This window comes from Ceratotherium simum, chromosome 5 (assembly GCF_057802395.1).
Source record: "Ceratotherium simum simum isolate JZ-2026a chromosome 5, ASM5780239v1, whole genome shotgun sequence".
In the NCBI taxonomy this organism is placed as follows: Eukaryota; Metazoa; Chordata; class Mammalia; order Perissodactyla; family Rhinocerotidae; genus Ceratotherium; species Ceratotherium simum.
The window spans coordinates 37437610-37457116 of NC_141904.1; the positions used below are offsets into that span (position 1 = coordinate 37437610).

At 35.8% G+C, this 19507-nt stretch overlaps 1 protein-coding gene across 4 annotated transcripts in view; it reads right to left on the reverse strand.

Moving 5' to 3' along the window:
- The window catches only part of CLASP2 (cytoplasmic linker associated protein 2), a 170822-nt gene that overhangs the window by 29011 nt on the left and 122304 nt on the right, over window positions 1–19507 (reverse strand). For 2 of the 4 annotated variants that reach the window (XM_087430682.1, XM_087430681.1), the window contains exons 23-27: window positions 17558–17802; window positions 16003–16066; window positions 4854–5017; window positions 3960–4038; window positions 3777–3827 (exon numbers count right to left, since the gene is read on the reverse strand). In XM_087430682.1, coding sequence (XP_087286808.1) covers window positions 3777–3827; window positions 3960–4038; window positions 4854–5017; window positions 16003–16066; window positions 17558–17802 — 603 coding nt within the window. The remainder of the gene's footprint in view (window positions 1–3776; window positions 3828–3959; window positions 4039–4853; window positions 5018–16002; window positions 16067–17557; window positions 17803–19507) is intronic. The other 2 variants (XM_087430684.1, XM_087430683.1) reach the window with 1 other exon arrangement.

A 19507-nucleotide genomic window follows, 5' to 3' on the forward strand; every position in this document is an offset into this window, starting at 1 on the left:
CACACACCTACCTGAGGTACAACTATACGATAATGTGCATTTTTGTTTTTCACACAAAGCAGAACTTTTAAGTCCTAGGCGTTTCATTCTCTATTTGAACAACTGCTGAAGACTCTCTTGACAAGATTATACACTTCTCCTTAAGTAGGCCTTCAGAGCTTACAGCTGACTCTTGTCTAGACTCCCTGGGAACCAGTCTTTATCAATTGAGTGTAATTTGGCTTTTGGGTAAATGAACCAAAATATTTTGGAAATAAGGTATGGTAAATCAAGTGGGTAATTAAGGTGGGCAATATAAGTCTCTTGTCAAATATACTCTAAGATTCACACAACAAGATCAGGTTCCTTTATAGGTACATCAACTGCTAGAATTATCTTCCAAAAGAAGTGTCACAAAAAAGTTGACACAAGCATCACCGGAGAAAAGACAACCTGATTTGTATAAGAGTTATCATATGTGGGTTATTTGGATGTGTGGGTGCATGGTGGGTAGGTGTGTGGTGGGATGCAAGTTTCAAAGTCAGCAAGAGGTGGGGCAAAGCACATCTTCTTCTGTAGACTCAGCCTTTTTTATCCTTACAGGAAGCCACTACTAAATTATCTCCCTTCTCTCAGGTATGTTGGGGCAGAAAAAAAGGTTGAGATCCACTGTTTTTAAAATCACATCTTCTAACCTTGTAAGATTTCTAAATAATGGTTCTGTAAGACTTTACCAGTGCACTTTAGAAGCGGCACTTGCCATAGTTCACAGTTCACACTCTTTGGATATAGCAGATGCTAAACACCTATTAAATGCTGATTTGCTGCCTTAGAAAAATGAAGGTTTAAATGTATGATCAAAAAGCAATTTTGAAAAAATATCGCCAAAGATTAAGGTAGTCAGTCAGTTTTTCTATGCTCTTTTTCCCCTTATTATTGATCTTAATGTCATTTGTCTCATTCAATCCAAATAAGGTCTCTGGGAAGTACCATGCCAAGCTAATATACAGGAAGTAAAATATTAAAATAAGGTTCTGACTTTTGTACATTTTCTCCCTTCTGTTTCCAGTAAAAAAAAAAAAAAAAAAAAAGGGATCAAATTACATTCTTCATTTCATAATGAATGAATTTTAAGAAGGAATTATAACTTTAAGAAATGTATCGGGCCGGCCCCATGGCTTAGCGGTTAAGTGCTCGTGCTCCGCTGCTGGCGGCCCAGGTTCGGATCCCGGGCGCGCACCGACGCACTGCTTCTCTGGCCCTGCTGAGGCCACGTCCCACGTACAGCAACTAGAAGGATGTGCAGCTATGACATACAACTATCTACTAGGGCTTTGGGGGAAAATAAATAAATAAATAAATAAAATGATAAAAAAAAAAAGTACACTCACATTGTTGTGCAACCATCACCACCACCCATCTCCACTACTTTAAAAAAAAAAAAAAAAAAAAAGAAAAGAAATGTATTAAAAAAACAAGAGTTAACCTATCAGCTATCCCTGGTAAAAGGTACAGCAGAGAGCGAAAGAGACTTATTGTTAATTTTGCAATAGCAGGCCCAACTAAATTAAGCAGCACATAATATTCTGGATTCTTAAAGCCTTGTCACCTTCTATCAGTGTGAATAGCTGAAAGATGACTATAGTAAATCAAAGAATAAACATCAATATATTTTGTTTTCAATTTGACACCATTAACAATTAAATATATTTATTTGCACTACATGAGATTCAATTAGTGCAGTGTCTTGCCAATTTACAGAGGCATGCAAAGTTTTAAAAGGGTTTCACAGAATAGATGTGTTTACTATACCAACAGGCAAAATAACCACAATACACATATAATCATTTGAAAGTTTACATTTTAGTAGGATATTTCACAAAGTTATATACATAGTCTGTAATTTTAACAACACAAACATGCATTCTTCTTCAGAGAAGGAAAAATAATCTAGTTGCTAAGGTATGTATAATTCTACAACATGTTTGTGAAACCCAGAAAAAGAGGTCAACAACTACATTTATTTTTAAAAATATTACTTACTCAAATAAAATCACTCTGTATTGCCATTTCCCCCTATTCTATTGCTTCCTTTCTGACATATAATCACATGACACTCTGTGAGAGATATAAAATTTTATATAAACATTCATCTTTTACCTGATCCATCATTTTTTCAATAAAAAATTTTTATAGATCTCATACTCAAGTTATCTGTGTTTTTCTATAACCTGTTAAGTTTTTTATTCTTAATCCTGTCACTCATCTGCAAGTTACTTTTATTTTTGGCATAAGGTATGGATAGCTCCAATATAACTTCTCCTTGCTATCCTAAAACATCAATTTAAGAGCTGAAGAGTGATTTTGCCCTACAGTTTTGTGTATGTGTGTGTGCATAGATAATACAGAATATATAATATATAATGTAAAAGCCACACACACATACACACGGCTTTCAGAGAAAGTCTGTAGTTCCAGTCTCCTGTATAATGTTTTCCAATAGAAAAGGTACTTTAATTTGTCTGTTTCCCATTTCCCTCTTCCCTTTGTCTTTTTCTTCAGACCTCAGCAACTTTATTCTCTCCCTCAACTCACCTATCACCCTTATTTCTTAAGCTAATGGTTTAGACCTCCATTTCCACTGGCCCATGAAACATCTCTACATACATTTTCAACAGCACTTGAATACCTGCCACTGGTACCTAAATCATTACCCTTATTACAGTTTACAGTTTATCATGTATTACAGATAATTATGATAAAAAATTTTAAGTTTTATATTCCTAGGAATGCTTAGCACAACCGCTGGAACAAAGAATGAGTTCAAAAATATTTATCAGTAACATCACGTAAATTATTCTCCTTCTGCAGGTCACTTTTCAAAATCAAAACAGATGGAACCCCTTTCACAAGGCAGCTCTGAGAAAATAACATTATGTTGAGTGTAAGTCAACCCTGGTAAGAAACATAACTGTGATTTTAAGGCAAAATCATATTCAGAAACTTAAAGGAAAATCAGTCCTGGGCAGTAATGCTTGTGGAAATATATTTCGTGCAGAATAGAGCAGACAAATATAAGGCTTCTAAATGCACATATGCTTGTTATTTCCCTGACTTTAATCTCATTTAATAAAACTCACTAAAAAACATCTTTAGTAAAGAATTCAAAGGTTCTTCTTTTATATGAAATTATTTTTTCTTCTATATTAAATTTAATAATGATTTTTAATCACAAACTGGAATCTACTTAGTTTTCACATAAATTAACTGGAAAATGTGTGCTAATAACAATTGAGAAGGTAATCCTCATTCTAAATGTTACGCACACATCAGAAATATCACATTGCAAAAAGAAAAAAAAAGTTACTATTTTAGTTAAGGATAACTGGAAAACAGCACTGAGATTAAAAAATGTTGTTTACTAAAATAAATATAGGTAAAAAACTGACATTTTGCCCAAAATACCTATTCAAACTCCTAAACTTAAAAAAAAAAAAAAGTATTGGGAAATCACAAACATAGAATTAGAGAAGACTTTATAAAGCGAGTTTGCATTACCAGCTTAGGGTTAGATGGCCATATTTGTGTTGCCTTCTAAATGTGTATCCCCAGTAAGCTTCTCCAAAGGATAGCCTGGCATTCAAATAACATTTGAAATCAAATATGTGCATGCTTAAAAGGCTTCCAAAGGTTAGTAGTTGAATATAGATGCATACAAACATTATCTGAAACACTGCAGAGTTTGCAAAGAGAGTTAAGAAAAGAAATAATGCAGATTAAAACAAAAACAAAAAAACCTTGGAGCTCCAAAAAGAGTGAAGCTGGTCCCGAAGTGCTGGCTTGACTGTCTGAAAGTTTATAAAAACAAAATCCACTGATTGAACAGCTTCTCATGTGACAGAAATACAAATACCAGCATAACTTTATTAATAAAAGACTTAAATTCCTTACAATGCCTTCAAAAGACTTCAAATTTTTACCTTCAAGCTTGGTGTTTGGGTCTGATCAACTGTAAATCTCATTAGAATATTAAACTGAAGATCATTTGGAAAAGATTCTCTGAAATAAGGAGAGATCAAAGCAAAACAAAACAAAAATTAAGTCAGCAAGTAAGCATTTAGCAAACTTAACAACAGAAAATTATGCTTAATACCAAAACATGTCATTCAAAAAGCATGCATGAAGTAGTATGTATATGTGGTATAGTCTATGTGGTAGAGTATACAATAAAAGTTATTCCCAGAAGAATCTGAACATTTGAATTTATACCCTGAAGGGGGTTAAAAAGCAACACTACAGTAAATAATGGTTTATCCTGCCTCAACTATAGATTTAATCAGAAAAATGTATTCAGTAGAAAGTCCAACATTATCAGAGATGTTTCCCCACACCTAATATCTGAATTCTAGACTCACCTCAACTTAGTAAATGGATATTTGAAATAAGTCACTTCAACAATCTACACAAGAAAGTAGAAATATATCATTGGTTCAAAATCTTCTGAACAAAGATTCTGAATATTTAAATGCATGATAAAACATTCTTTTTAAACTTAGGAAATATTTTCTTTTTACATTAGATTGACTAGTCTTCAACTCAACTTTGCAGACATATCTTAATTAAGATAAAATACCACCTTAAAATTACTCACCCAGTGTTAATGGAATTTTTATAAAAGAAATGCAGTGTTTGAGCTAAGGAAGGACCAATGCTGCAATAAATATACCATGTGAATGGCAGCATTAATAATTTTCAAATGGAGCCCATGCAGTCTAAATGGTTTGAAAGGACTCAGAAATATGAACTTTTAACACAGAAACTAAATACTCTTGATTACTATCGGGCAAACTTGAAATATATGAAGAAAATATTACCTTGTAACATCAAGGGCTTTCTGAACTTTTGCCTGAACAGATCCAAGCAAATCAGCACCCATTTTTTTTAGTAGTTGTGTCAGCAGTACAAACAACCAATCTTGAAGATCGTCTTTGTGGACTTGGATGAAGTCCACTAGAGTCTCCAAAAACATGCTGAATACCTACAGTTGATAAGGGGGGTGGGGGGGGTGGGGAGAAAAAGGAGGAAATATTGACCTCTGTGATCAATTCAAAACTGAAATAGAAAGGAATACAGGAATCAGAGGCACAGCGATTGGGCAGCCAAGCGGAAAAACAACCTCTCTTGCTTTTCATTGGACTCTGTGATACAACAGTACATTTGAACTGTTATCCAACTTCTGCCGAAGTTCGACAATTAGCTATTCCATGCAGCATCACTTGGTAAAGAAACTTTGGCCATAATGGCTGGCACACCTAATGTCATCAATCATGCCACAGCTTAAACTGGTTAAACTGAAAACCATTTTATTTGAAATTTAGGGCAAGGAACTACCCATAGTCTCACCGGCCCTCAGCTCTTTAAAAGAATGGCACTGAGTTAATCAGAGAATGACTATGCTGACAGCTACCTCAAGTATAAGATCATTTTGACATAATGGGCTAGAGAATCCTTAGATTTCTCAAAATATCAGTTGTCACAAATTTTTTTGGTATGAGATATATTAATTACTAAAACTGCCCCCAAAGTAATTTTAAATGATCTGGATAACTATAACCGTACTTAAAATAAATTAAGGACACAAATCTACATCTCAATTTTAATGATTTCTAAAAAGTCCTAGATGGCATGCTATTAGTCTCCATTTCCATTGATGGGTTTTATATTTGGTTCCAATACACATTAAGGTTATATCTCTTTTCAAGAAATTCAACACCACAGTAGAAAATTTCCTTCTAGGTAAAGAGAAAAAAATTCTTAAGACAACGTCAGACATGTTGTATTATGAGACAATTTATAATCACAATACGTTATAAAAACTATGGTTTTACAAAAGTTAATAATCTCAAAGTAACTATGCTAATTTGAAAATCAAGAGTTTTGCTCTCAATATATATTTTGTCTTGAATTTCCTTTATATATTTGTACATGAACTCCCATTTTTTTCTCTTTTGTTAGAAATGAAGGATTTTCTCCATCAGAATTATAAGCAAGCTTTAACACATGAATCTGAGTTAGAAAAAATACACTCAGCTATTTACTCAAGATGCTCTATATTTGTAAAAGTAGAAACTATGACTACTTTAAATTTTCTAGTACTCTCTGATCCCCAGGGAGTTATCTGCTTCAACACTGTTCTTATTCACAATGCAGATTCATTAACTTCTGTCTCACCTCCTCAACCACATTCAAAAAACTTTGGCTTCTCATAGGGCCGGCCTGGTGGCGCAAGTGGTAGAGTGCGTGTGCTCTGCTGCGGCGGCCCGGGGTTTGCAGGTTCGGAACCCGGGCGCGCATCGACACACTGCTTGTTAAACCATGCTGTGGAGGCGTTCCGTGTAGAGTGGAGGAAGATGGGCACGGATGTTAGCTCAGGGCCAATCTTCCTCAGCCAAAAAAAAAAAAAAAAAAAAAGAGGAAGCTTGGCATCCGATGTTAGCTCACTGCTGACCTTCCTCACACAAAACAAAACAAAACAAAACAATTTTGGCTTCTCTGATTCAAAACTTGGCCCAATGCTTCACTTAAACTGTCTCCGGCCATAAAACAAAAAAATTTTGGCTTCTCTGATTCAAAACTTGGCCCAATCCTTCACTTAAAAACTGTCTCTGGCCCTTTCCTCAGGGCCCAGAACACTGCTGAAGAACTTCACTAGGCCTATACTCTATGACAAATGCATGTATCTAATCTAGTACTCATTCTTACTGGTACCTGGCAAATCTGTCCAGTGGTGTGCTGGAGTGAGTTAGCAGCTGGCTAGAAAGTCGATTGTTAAATATTTAGGAATTTTGAGCTGGCTGGTAGCTTGAAATCAATCCTGGTGGGAGTATTTACGCCTCTGAAATTATAGCAAACACTACAAACCAGGGCTTCCTGCCCCTCCCCCAAGCCTGGTTTACCAGCACACCACTCTCTGGTTCACTTTCACTCTTGTTTCAATTCTTGCTTACTTTCCCAAAAATTCCAATTTTAAGCTTCACTACAGTCATGCATTGCTTCGCCGGGGATATATTCTGAGAAATGTGTCATTATGCGATTTCATCATTGTGTGAACATCAGAATGTACTTACACAAACCTAGAGGGTATAGCTTACTACACATCTAGGCTATATGGTACTAATCTTTTTTTTTTTTTTTTAAAGATTTTATTTATTTAATTTTTTCCCCCCAAAGCCCCAGTAGATAGTTGTATGTCATAGCTGCACATCCTTCTAGTTGCTGCATGTGGGACTCGGCCTCAGGATGGACGGAGAAGTGGTGCCTCGATGCGCACCCGGGACCCGAACCCGGGCCACCAGCATTGCAGCGCGCGCACTTAACCACCAAGCCACAGGGCCGGCCCTATATGGTACTAATCTTATGTCTCACTGTTGTATATGTGGTCTGTTGCTGACCAAAATGTTGTCATGGGGCACATCACTGTATACCAAAATCCGTTCTGAAAATCATAGACATCAGAATGCCTAAGTCAACTCTCCCATTTTATCTGGTTCTCAGGAAGCTGAGAACCAGAAAATGAAGTGACTTGCTCACGGTTTCCATAGCTAATTAATGGCTGGGCCAGGACTTAAAGTTTTTAAGTCACTTGGTTTTCAGTTATGTTCCATCCACTCTATTACTACATAACTTAGCTCATCTACTTTACTGTCATTCAACATAAAATTCTCCATTGACTTTTCCCCCACTTGATTTCCTCTATAGCTATCCTTCTAACAATTGTTTCTCTAAGGACTAATGGTGAAATGTAACGGTTTTTCATTAGCTTAGTATGCTTGGCCATTCTGTAGCTTAATACTGCTTTCCTCTTATTATTTTGCCTCTTGCTTTCATTCTAGTTGCCAGGCATTTTCCTTTTGCATTCTAAACATGGGGTGATTTAGAGCCAGTCTTCACCCTGATTTTCTTTTCATCGGAAGTGTGACCTCCTTGACAGGGCCTCTCTGATCCAGCCTACTAGGCGAATAGTTCTCTCTTTTGGTTTTCCCCAAATCTGTCAATCACACCATCATCATAGGCGCAAGGCCTTTCTAACCTCAAATCTGGACTTCTGTAGTAGCCTAACTTTAGTCTTTATATTTCCTGTATACCAGGGGTCAGAAAAGCCTTTCTGTGACAGGCCAGATAGGAAATATTTTAGGCTTCCAGGCCATATGGTGTCTGTTGCAACTATTCAACTCTGCCATTATAACAGAGCCACAGACAGTATGCAAACAAGTGAGCATGGCTGTGTTCCAATATAACTTTATTTACAAAACAGGCAGCAGGCCAACTCATGCTTCTTCCTCACCATCAGATTATGATGTCACTCTTTTGATAGAAACAAAATCCTTTAATGTCCCTTCACTGTCAACAGAATAAGGTCTCAAACGCTTAGACAAGGTTCTAACTCTCCAAACTGATCTTGGACTATCTGACAACATAAACTCTTTGTCCCTGAACACATCTTACACACATTCCTGATTTCATACCATCCTCCCCATTCCCTCTTTTTATACACCGTATGTGACTCCTTACAAAATTTATCACTTAAGTCCCAGCCAAGAAGCTTCTTGGACTACTTTAGATAATAGTCACTGATCTTCTCTACTTCAGATTTGCAGTGGGACTAACTTTATGGTGCTATTTAACTTTTTTCAACTTTTTTCTGTATTTATATTATCTTCCCATCTGGAACATATAACATTTGAGAATAGAGACTATATTTTTTACACAGTCTTGTATCACCAATTAGAACCAAGCTCAAAGTTATCAGAGACTGAGGACTGAATATGAAGTTGTTCAATGAACGTGTAGGAAAAGTTCCTTAAAGAGTAAGGATTTTCTTTTAAGTGAAACTTACCCAGTAATTGGTAGCCAACCCCTTTTTCTCAATGCAAGGCAAGACGTGTAAGACTTTCCCTTCATCCCAGTGAAAATTAACTTCTTTTTCTTTCCTATAAACTTTCTGACATCTCTCTCTTCTTTGGACTTACACTAGTCATTTCAAGGAGGCCCTGGGCCTGCCCAGCGGCGCAAGCAGTTAAGAGTGCACCCTCCGCTGTGGCAGCCCGGGGTTCGCAGGTTTGGATCCCGGGCGCGCACGGACGCACTGCTTGGCAAGCCATGCTGTGGCGGCGTCCCATATAAAGTGGAGGAAGATGGGCATGGATGTTAGCCCAGGGCCAGTCTTCCTCACCAAAAAAAAAAAAAGGAGGAGGATTGGCAGATGGTAGCACAGGGCTGATCTCACACACACACACACACACACACACACACACACAAAAAGGAGGCCCTTTTTTCTTGTGCTGATATGTCTAAAGTTTATGTCCTGTCAAGATCTGAAGTGCTATTTCCTTCAAGACTTCTGAGTCTCCTTAGTAGAAATTTCTTTTGATTAGATATAATGTGAGTATAACTGAAAAATGTAGACACCTTATTTATAGTACTCTACATATATAGAGTACATATAGAATTGTACTATTATTTTTCAAAATACTTATATCCTATCAATGGTATTTACTAAACGAAAATCTATAGGCTTATATATATCTATCCAAAATATACACTGGAAATTTCACATAAAATTTCTTACTTGATTGCCCTATCACAAAGAGTTCACTGTCAGATCTTGATATTGTCCCATTTCCTTATCTATGACTAAAGGAGAAAGTGGAAAGTGGATATGCTAATATAATACTAGGGCTAAACATTTGATTTCAGAAGAGGAAGCTGACAATCACTGCTCCGTAAACCGCTGTTTGCTTTTAAGAAATGACATTAACAGAATATTACAAAGTACATATGGGGAGGTTAGAACTAAATTTTTTTTAATAATTGTGAAACTTGAGAATTATTTTTTAATAATTCAATGGACCCAACCTTCAATGGAATCAATTTATAATCCCACATATCGCACAACTGTAACTTAATGGGAAAGAATTATAATATTTGAGCTATTACAATTGAGGCAGCCTTTTATTAACCTCACTTATATCTTAGGTGTGCCAGTCATCAAATATAGAAGAATGTAATCAGATTAATTAGTAGATTAAAAAGCACATCTCCAAACAGAATGACAGTTTGCATAATTGCAAATAGCATTTTGTGGATTGCAAAGGGTCCAACACTGCATGAACTCTTTGGGAGAGAAAATAGAGAAAAAGGGTTAATTTCACAGTCATGCAGTAAAGTTAGGTTTCCAACAAATATTGAACCAACTTACTCTCTATTGAGAGTTCCAACACAGGGGACAGCATGCAAAAAGAAAAAAAGAAAAAAAAGAAAAACACACAAATTAGTCGCCATCAATGCAAAGTTCCTGTATGGAAGAAAAACACTCAGAAAATAAAAGTGACAAATGTTTTACAAAGTTTTATGATAAACTCAAAATAGTTTTTAAAACAAGAGTTAAATGAATAGTATGTGGGAAGAACACGTGATTTTCCTGTGTTCTCTCTCACCTCCTTGCCAAAGAAATTTAAAAACAAAAAGCAAACAAAAAACCCCCTTCTTTTCCAGACTCTACTATCCTTGAGGCTCAACATCTGGAAAGAATCTAAGACTAACAGACACCTGCTCCCCTTTCTGAACAGTGCCAACATTTGCTTCCAAAGCACAATCTCTGGAAATTTTCTTTTCTTTATCTTTTTTCCCTCCTCAGAAGCAATACATTCACAAGTTAAATTACTTCTGTGGAAGCTTGGAACAGTTACTACTGTTTCGAGGTAAAAAGTAACTGTTTATACCACAACTTTTTATATTCTTCAGGTAAGATGTGTATTATGGTCTCCTGATCTTAGGACTGCAGGCAGCTCAGCTGCTCAGAACACTCTTCAAGAGACCAGACGTGACCTTCTAAGCAGGGCACTCAACTGTGTCCCATTTTAGCCACAGATTAAATTCCTACCCTAGCTGTTCAAGACTCGAAAGCATAGCTTCAAGAGGTAGGACTACACAGACCATAAAATGCCAATTCAAAGCATGCACTCCAGTGAAGGTGGCTCTTTTCAAATAGTTCCTTCAGAGTCAAATGCCAGAACGATATGGGATAGCTTTTGGCATCTGACACTCCTTACAGTTGAGGGAAAAATGGGCCTAGAGCAGTCAAAATAAAAATCTGCACTGAATGCCTTAATTTTTCAAATTTATTTAAATTTAGTTTTTAAAAACTTATATAGTGCTTGGTGTGTTCTAAGGGCTTTACATATATTAACGCATTTAGTCATCCTCACAGTCTTATGAGGTGGCGATTACTATGAACTCTATTTTACAGATTAGGAATCCAAGGCACACACTGCTTATCAGTGTTGGAGGTAGAATTTGAACACAAGCAGTCTAGCCCCACTATCCATACTTGTTATCCTGTGTTGTACTGCCTCTCTTATAAAAATATTAAGAGGCTTTAAATTATACATTTGCAGCTTTATGGTCTAAATTACTGTCATACATATATTGTGGTTGGATCACTTATTCCACACTGGTATCTGAAGTAAAAAAAAGTTTATTTATCAAGTTATAGACATCAAATAATTTCAGCTTGCAAACTGTATTTACCAATCACATTACTCCTGTCCCAGGAAAAAAAATCAGTATCTATTTCAACTACATTCAGAAAGAGCTCTTTTCTAGCTCTTCCTTTCTAGGATGTCTGCACTGTATACCAGAGTTTGCTTGACATTTTAGTTGGACTCAGACTCTTACTCTAAAGTATACACAAGGGAAACATTCTAGGGGCTGGAGAAGGTGATCCTAGATGAAAGGAGATGGGGCTGCTGCTCACAATCTGCTTCTCTAAGTATCCAGTTTCTGCTAGGAACAGCAGGTGGTCTCAATCATGTTGGGGAGAAGTGAGAACAACTTTCAGTTACCAGGAAAGCCAGCTACTATCTAGGAGCTATTAATACAGAGACTGAAATGCTGACTTCAATGTAAAAGGACATGGGAAAACGTACCCAACCAAACTCATGGTATGAGGTGTCTCCCAAACACTATGGCCCATTCTGGGGGCAAGGCTTCAGACAGCTTCTGCCCTGTGAGCTTTCAGGATAGTTGAGGTTACAGATAAGTGAATCCAATTCAGAGCGGAGAGCTAACCCAGGCTTGAGGAAGAAAGAGAAATGTTCTTGACAGCATATTTCAAGGCCAGGAGGAAAAGTGCATGACACATTTGGGGAAATGAACATAGTTTAGGCTGGGTTGAGAGTGAGGAGGGGATGACAAACAGAAATGATAGGCTTTGTTTGGACATTTTCTTGAGGGCAATGAGTAGTCACTGAAGGGTTTTAAGCTAATAGAGAAGATTTCCCTTTTAGAAAGATTAATCAAGGATGCAGCATGGAAGAGAATTTAGGGACAGGAGGCGAGGAGGTGGTGCGACAGGCAAAAGACGATTGTGCCCTGAATTAGCAGTGAGAATGGAGAGATGTTCAGAAGGCTGAATCAATTAGGATTGAGTGAAGTTTCTAGAATGATGCCCAAATTCTTTACTTGAGCAACGAGGAGATGGTGGTTTCATCTAACGAAATAAAGCAATGCAGGAGGATGAACAGTTTTGAGGTTGAAGATGACCAACAGGCATGTGACTAAGTAAGTGCAGGAGAAAAATATGGGCTGGAAGCACGTATTTGGGTATCACTAGGATAAAGTGGTTACTTAAGCTTCAGAAAAGGTATAGAGTAAAAGAAGAGGGCCTAGGGCAAGACTCTAAGCAACACCAACATTAGTAAAACGAGCAGAGGAATAGGTGTCTGAAAAGAAGAGTAAAAGAAATGGTGTGAGGAGACTGGATCAGGCAAAACAGAAGAGAAAACACATCTCTTCCTCCTCTCCCATAGCACATTCCTTAAAATGACAGAAAAGATATGTTGAATAAACTTATGACAAAGTTGAAAAACAAAAAGGGATGTCAATCAGCAAATTGGAATTTATGAGAAATTCCTGGAAGACCAAGTAGATAAGACCATATTAACAAAAATAGGATATATATATGCAGCTAAAACAGCTTCAAGGTGACACCTCTGTCCATTTCAACAGGAGGTAAGGATAGAATGGGTTTATGTGTAGTTAAGTTTGCCAGTTTGGAGGTAGGAAATGGAGTTTCTGCTGGATGGCTTCTATTTTCTCGGTACGCTAAGAGACCAGGACATATGCGTGGGGTGTGAGATGGGTGGGGAGGTGAACAGGGCTGGAGTTTTGAGGAGAGAGACTATTTGACACAGTCTCCACGGAGGACAGAAGAGAAAGATGAGAGGAAGAGGATTATCAGGTAGCACTGAGCACTTAGACAAAAATCACAGATCAGAAATGGAGAATGGCAGAAATACACAGGGCTGATTTCACCCAGCAAGGGCCAGTACATTGTTTCCCTTCAACAGTCCTAACTTTCAACCAGTGGCATGAGCTCCATGAGTAAAGGTTCTTGAACCTATGTTTCTATTTTAATGTCAATGACTAAGAGTTGATCATTTGGAACAGGGGTTGGAAAAGTATGGTCTGCAAACTAAGAATGTTTTTTTTAAAAAAATCACAAGAGGGGCCGGCTTGGTGGCACAAGTGATTAAGTGTGCGTGCTCCGCTGCGGCAGCCCGGGGTTCGCCGGTTCAGATCCTGGGCGCGCACCGACGCACCGCTTGTTAAGCCATGCTGTGGCGGCATCCCATATAAAGTAGACGAAGATGGGCATGGATGTTAGCCCAGGGCCAGTCTTCCTCAGCAAAAAAGAGGAGGATTGGCATCGGATGTTAGCTCAGGGCTGGTCTTCCTCATAAAATTAAAAAAAAAAAAAAAATCACAAGAAAAAGGCTATTTAGTAACACATGAAAATTATATGAAAATTAAAATTTCAATGTTCATAAATAAAGTGTTATTGCAACCCAGCCACATTCATTTGTTTACATATTGTCTAGGGATGCCTTTGTGCTACAACAGCAGAGTTGAGTAGTTGTGACAGAGATAATGGTCCACAAATATTTACTATCTGGCCCTCTGCAGAAAAAAAATGGCTGACTCCTGATAGAGAACAAAATTGTATTTGGAAAGAAAAGAATCAAAAGCAGTTGCTTGATCCTGAAGATGGAACTGTTGGTACCTTATAAAAACACATTTAAAAAAAGGGGGGTATATCTACTATTTTAATAATATCAGGATATAAAACAAAAACTCAAATCAAACCCGGACATTTTACACTCAGCACAGTATGGTGACATATCCAGTTTATTCTTAATGAATACCATTACTGGCAGAACCTCTGATGGACAATAACCAAATAAAAGCCAAACAAACATAAATGAACAAAAGTCTTCCCATTACATCTGTCTTCACTGAACTAACTAAAAAACCAAAAACCAAACCAAACAAACAAAATTAGATGGGTCAATAAAAATTGTATGTTGTTATAAAACCCTATGGAGAAAAATCAAAAAGTTAGCTTCCTGACAGTTCTGGGGAGGATTATAGCTGGTTCTCCACAGCTATTAAGGGAGGCCAAACATTTGTGCTTGGTTCAGTTCTTTACCAATATCAAACTCAGCTTTCCTATTTGATCTCCAAGGGACTCTTTAAAAAAGTGTTTCTCTTTATTACTGTGTAAATCCTACCATCTAACTAAATTGCATTATTGTCCTAACAAAAAGTCAAAAACCGTGACTTCAAGAAATAATCCAGCCTTGGTCTTATACCTTCCAGTAGGGAAGAATTATATCCCTTATTGAAGATGTTTTAAAACTCTATTTTTTAAAGTTGTATAGATTATTAATTAAAATATCATTTAATAAAACAGGTCCACCCAGACCACAACTGTCTTGTCCTTTGTCTTATACTGCCAACAAAAAATATCAACAGTTAATACTTGTTAAGAATTTATAGAAATTTTTGCAGTAAAGCAAGTCCTACAGCTGTAATTAGTGGTGGCAATATCAGTATAAAATGGTAGTTATCCACATGTTCAGTTTGAAAGTTATAAACTTTAAAAAATTTTAGTAAACAAACTGCTTATCAAGAGTATTTTAATCTTTGTCTTTAATGAGATCTTGCATTCTTGGATAAAATAAATATACCTTCTGATAGAGGATAATCTTTGAAAATTATTGTTGTAAAGTATAAGCAATTCATAATCTTTAGCTGGATTTTAGTTTATGTATAAAGTGGGATTTTAATATCTTTAAGTGTGTCACAAGTAATGAAAATATCAAAAAAAAATGAGGAAATATGTGCAACAATAAAGTGAAGACAATAAAAAAAAGTAAAGTGAAATTCATTAAGATTTTTCTTAGAATTTCCCTTCCACATCTCCCCTCTCATTTAGGTTAGAAATTTTCATATAGACACCTGGTGTCCTAAAGGAAGATACTTTTAATAAGAAGTTTCACCATTGCCAAATACATTGCTGAAGACAGAATAAATGAATTAATTTTACAACAAACCAAAATTTCACAGTATACATGTAGATTATGCATAAGTACTTAATCAAATATATTTTAATGAATATTAAAAATTTTAATTTCTGAATGTTCTGAAAATTTTTATGGACTATTTCAATATACAAAATGCTTCTTCTTCTATATTATCACCAAACTATGGCTAAAGCCATTAATGTTGTAATAATCACAGAAGAAAACTAAATAAAAACTTAAACACTTTTTTCAACTTACCCCAATTACTTCCTTTACAAATAGTAAAATGGTTTTAGTAATACAAATAACCCTCACCCTGACTAATTATATAAGAGTTGTGATTGTTACTATATCCTTCAGTTTATAGTATTAGACAATCTCTCTTTGGAGAAGCTTAAAAGGTTACCAGAGAGCAACTTCTAAATTATGGATGATAGCAAATACTTAATTTCAATTATGTTTGAAAAGATTATTACCATTTTAGGGCAATAATAAAACAAAAATGACAAAGTTCTTTGCTATTATTTTACTTCTTTTTTAGGCAATATACAAATGACACCCTGTAGGAGAGTAAACAATCTTAAATACTAAAACATACCTTGCCATGAGGATCAGCAAACATTCTTGTGAAAATTTCACATAATCTTTTCAGTTCAACTCGACTGTCAAAATAATAAAGTGGCTAATTAATATCTTGCTGTAGGAAGAAGTCATTTAAAAGTAACCTCACATATAATTGGGCTTCTTAAAAAAAAAACGGCTAAAAAAATCAGCCCTCAAAATCGAGAAATTTGTGGGATTACTAGTTAGGGCTAAATACAAATTTATCAAAGGTAACAATAATTCTGTGGCAATCCACACTATTAAGTTGAAAGTTATATGAAAAGAAATACAATCATATTTCATTAATGTAGCACGACAGAGGAAACTGTACAAATGACATTCCCAGAATACGAAGCTTATCCTTTTAAATACTAAGATGTTTTCTTAAATTCTGCCACCTGAGAGCTAAAATCTTTCTAAATATGCCTACTCCCTTGTCATTTAAAATGATATAGTGAAGCTAATATTAACCTAATCTTGATGGGGTTGGGAACAATATTATGATGATTTATTGCAGTGATTCATGAAGTGTGATATGCAAACATTAAAATATATTAGGTATCACACAGATAAACATTTAGTTCTAATACTTCCTAAATTCAATACATAGCTAGTAAATCAAACCCTCATTTCAGGTATCAAGTCAGGAAGTAGCTCTCTATTTTCCATCATACTCAAACTTACAAATTACCTGAAACTAGGTTCTTAAAGGGGTAGACTATAGAGGTTTAAAACATTACACAGATAAAGACAATAAAGAATTTAGGGGAAAAAAACAAGCAAAAGCCATTAGGAAAGGAAACCAAGCCAAACCAAAAAAACTAAAAACCAAGACAAACTTCTGTCCTTAGAGACATTCACTCCAATTCCATTTCATATTACACTAAGATTCACATATTACATGAACATTAAGAATACATCTTCATTTTTGAGTGAGCATAAATATTCTTTCCTCTCACTGAAAAACTTATCAGGAATGAATTTTAATAAACCGGTCAGCTTTAATATTATGTGCATTTTACTATTAATTTTAATTTTAAAAATTAACAACATTTTTCATTTAACGTCTATTTGTGAATAAAAGTTTCCTTTTAAAATGTTTCTTTAAATAGAGCAAGTGAATTAAAAACAATTTTTAGTAGTGATAGTACAGATAATCCTAAAGGACTGCTTTAGGAAGTGCTAAACTTGGGAAAATATTTTGATGCCACCTTCTGAATTCAGGACAAGTCTGTTCCCATACCAGCATCTCTAAAGTGTTATGGAAACAAAATCAAATCAAAAAGTGCTAACCTGATAGGACAATTATTTTTATTTTTTTTTAATTTTTATTTATTTATTCCCCCAAAGCCCCAGTAGATAGTTGTATGTCATAGCTGCACATCCTTCTAGTTGCTGTACGTGGGACGCGGCCTCAGCACGGCCAGAGAAGCGGTGTGTCGGTGCGCACCCGGGATCCGAACCCAGGCCGCCAGCAGCGGAGCGCGCGCACTTAACCGCTAAGCCATGGGGCCCGCCCCAGGACAATTATTTTTAGACAACACACTTACCTTAGCGTTCTCTGATTTTTCAACAAGTTCTGCAGACCGAGGAGGCCTTCCTTCCTTTCTGACCAGTTGGAACTAGCACATCTGTTGAGGACTTCTGCCACATCTTCTGTCTGTCTCATATATGTAGGAATACTACCATTTCGAGAACTATAGGAGCGTTCTGAACAAGCACTAGATGCATCACTGTTGGCATCATCATCTGAATGCATTCCATATGATTCATATCTTCTTCGAGCTGGTTTTTTCTGTCATACATAAAGCCTCTCATTAGCAGTAGCTAAAAGAATATACTGGTATTTCACAATTTCTACTGACCACAAAAGGACTGGTTTTTGTTTTAAAATCAGTGCAAAGCATGCTGCTAATCATTTTAATAAAAAAAATCAATATTTAGTTTTTCTTCAGAAAACATGTTTTAGAAGTTAGTAGAAGATGAAATATTCTTTAACTATGGGAAGTGGTAGAAGCAGAATAAGACTATATGGAAGTTCAGATATGTAAAGTGGAAAGAGCTCAAAAATGTGGGTTTTTTTTTTTTCTTTCACCTTTTCATGGAAAACCAAGAACTACTAGAGTATAAATGAACAGAAACTGTACTGGAAATTTGAGTTGGTAAGAAGAAAATACTACGTTTTTAAAGGATGGGAATGGATCAGAAAAAACATGTTTTCTCCTATGTAAGTTCTATTTTTTCCTGTCTCTCTACCTTCTCTTTCTTCTCTCTATTCTCCCTTTACTTCCGCTATTACTTCTGCTGCCACTCTTTCTTCCCTTGTACCCAACACTCCTGTCTCCTAAAGAAGTAAAATACAGATGAAGAAGGATGAGAACCTGTTTTGCTTACTAGCATTTTTAAGAGAGAAGCTCCTTGAAACTCTTCCATGTTTTTCCCAATGTGTCTATATTGTTTATTTCAATAAATACGAGAAAAGATATTTAGATTCCTTCAATTTCTTTACATCTAAAGTTCATTATTTAACTGCTAATTATACCTTGCATATTAAAAGTGAAATGAGAGAGAGTAAAAAGCTAATTTGAGATTTACTTGGAAGAACTGGAAACAAATCTTTATGTACCTGATATCTGAATTTAGGCTGGTGAAAGACATTTCTATGAAATATGTTAAGCACAATAATTTAAAACAGTTACAGGTGGCTATAAATTCTCCACACTCTAAAATCTAAAAGAACTGTAACTTGAACTTAATTCAAAATAGTTTTATAGTGATGTTTCCATCACTAAATGCCTCATACTGATTTAGAAACATCAACTTAATTTAGAATGACAATAATGTGATATTTCCTGTATTGGGCTCCAGGATCAGTTTTGTTCCAGACATCAGTGTGAATGACATCATCTCATTTGTAAGCAGTAGTTAGACTTAAAGGACAAGAACTCCATAGGACATTCTCTTCAAGTAGTTTCTCCCTACTGATAATCACGTGTATAGAAAAATGGAAGTACGTCTAAGAATTTTATTACTTCTACATGAATTTTTTATAGAAGACTATCATCTGTTAAACTGATGAAGCAGAGAAAAAAAAAGTTATGGTATCATAAGATGTCAGAAAATAGCAATGTCTATACCTTAGTCCGTATGTCTCCTAAGAGCTGAGAGCAGTAAATTTTTAAAGAGAAAAATTGAAAATAATGAAGAACATTTCGCTAAACAGCACAGTGAAGTAGGCATAAACAATGCCCATAACCAGAAACATTAAGTTTTTTAATATATAGATACATAAGAACTGCTTATTAGCAGACTATCTTTAATCTTGCCAATATCCTTTAGTCCAAAGAGAAATATCTAAACTACAAAAATATTCCCATAACCAATTTTCCCAAAGAAACTCAAGTCTTCTTCCTATTTGGATCCTTTCATTGTTTCCAAAGTTAATTTTATCTCTATAATTTTCCCCCAGGTCCAAATTAGGCTTAATAGTTGGAAAGTCT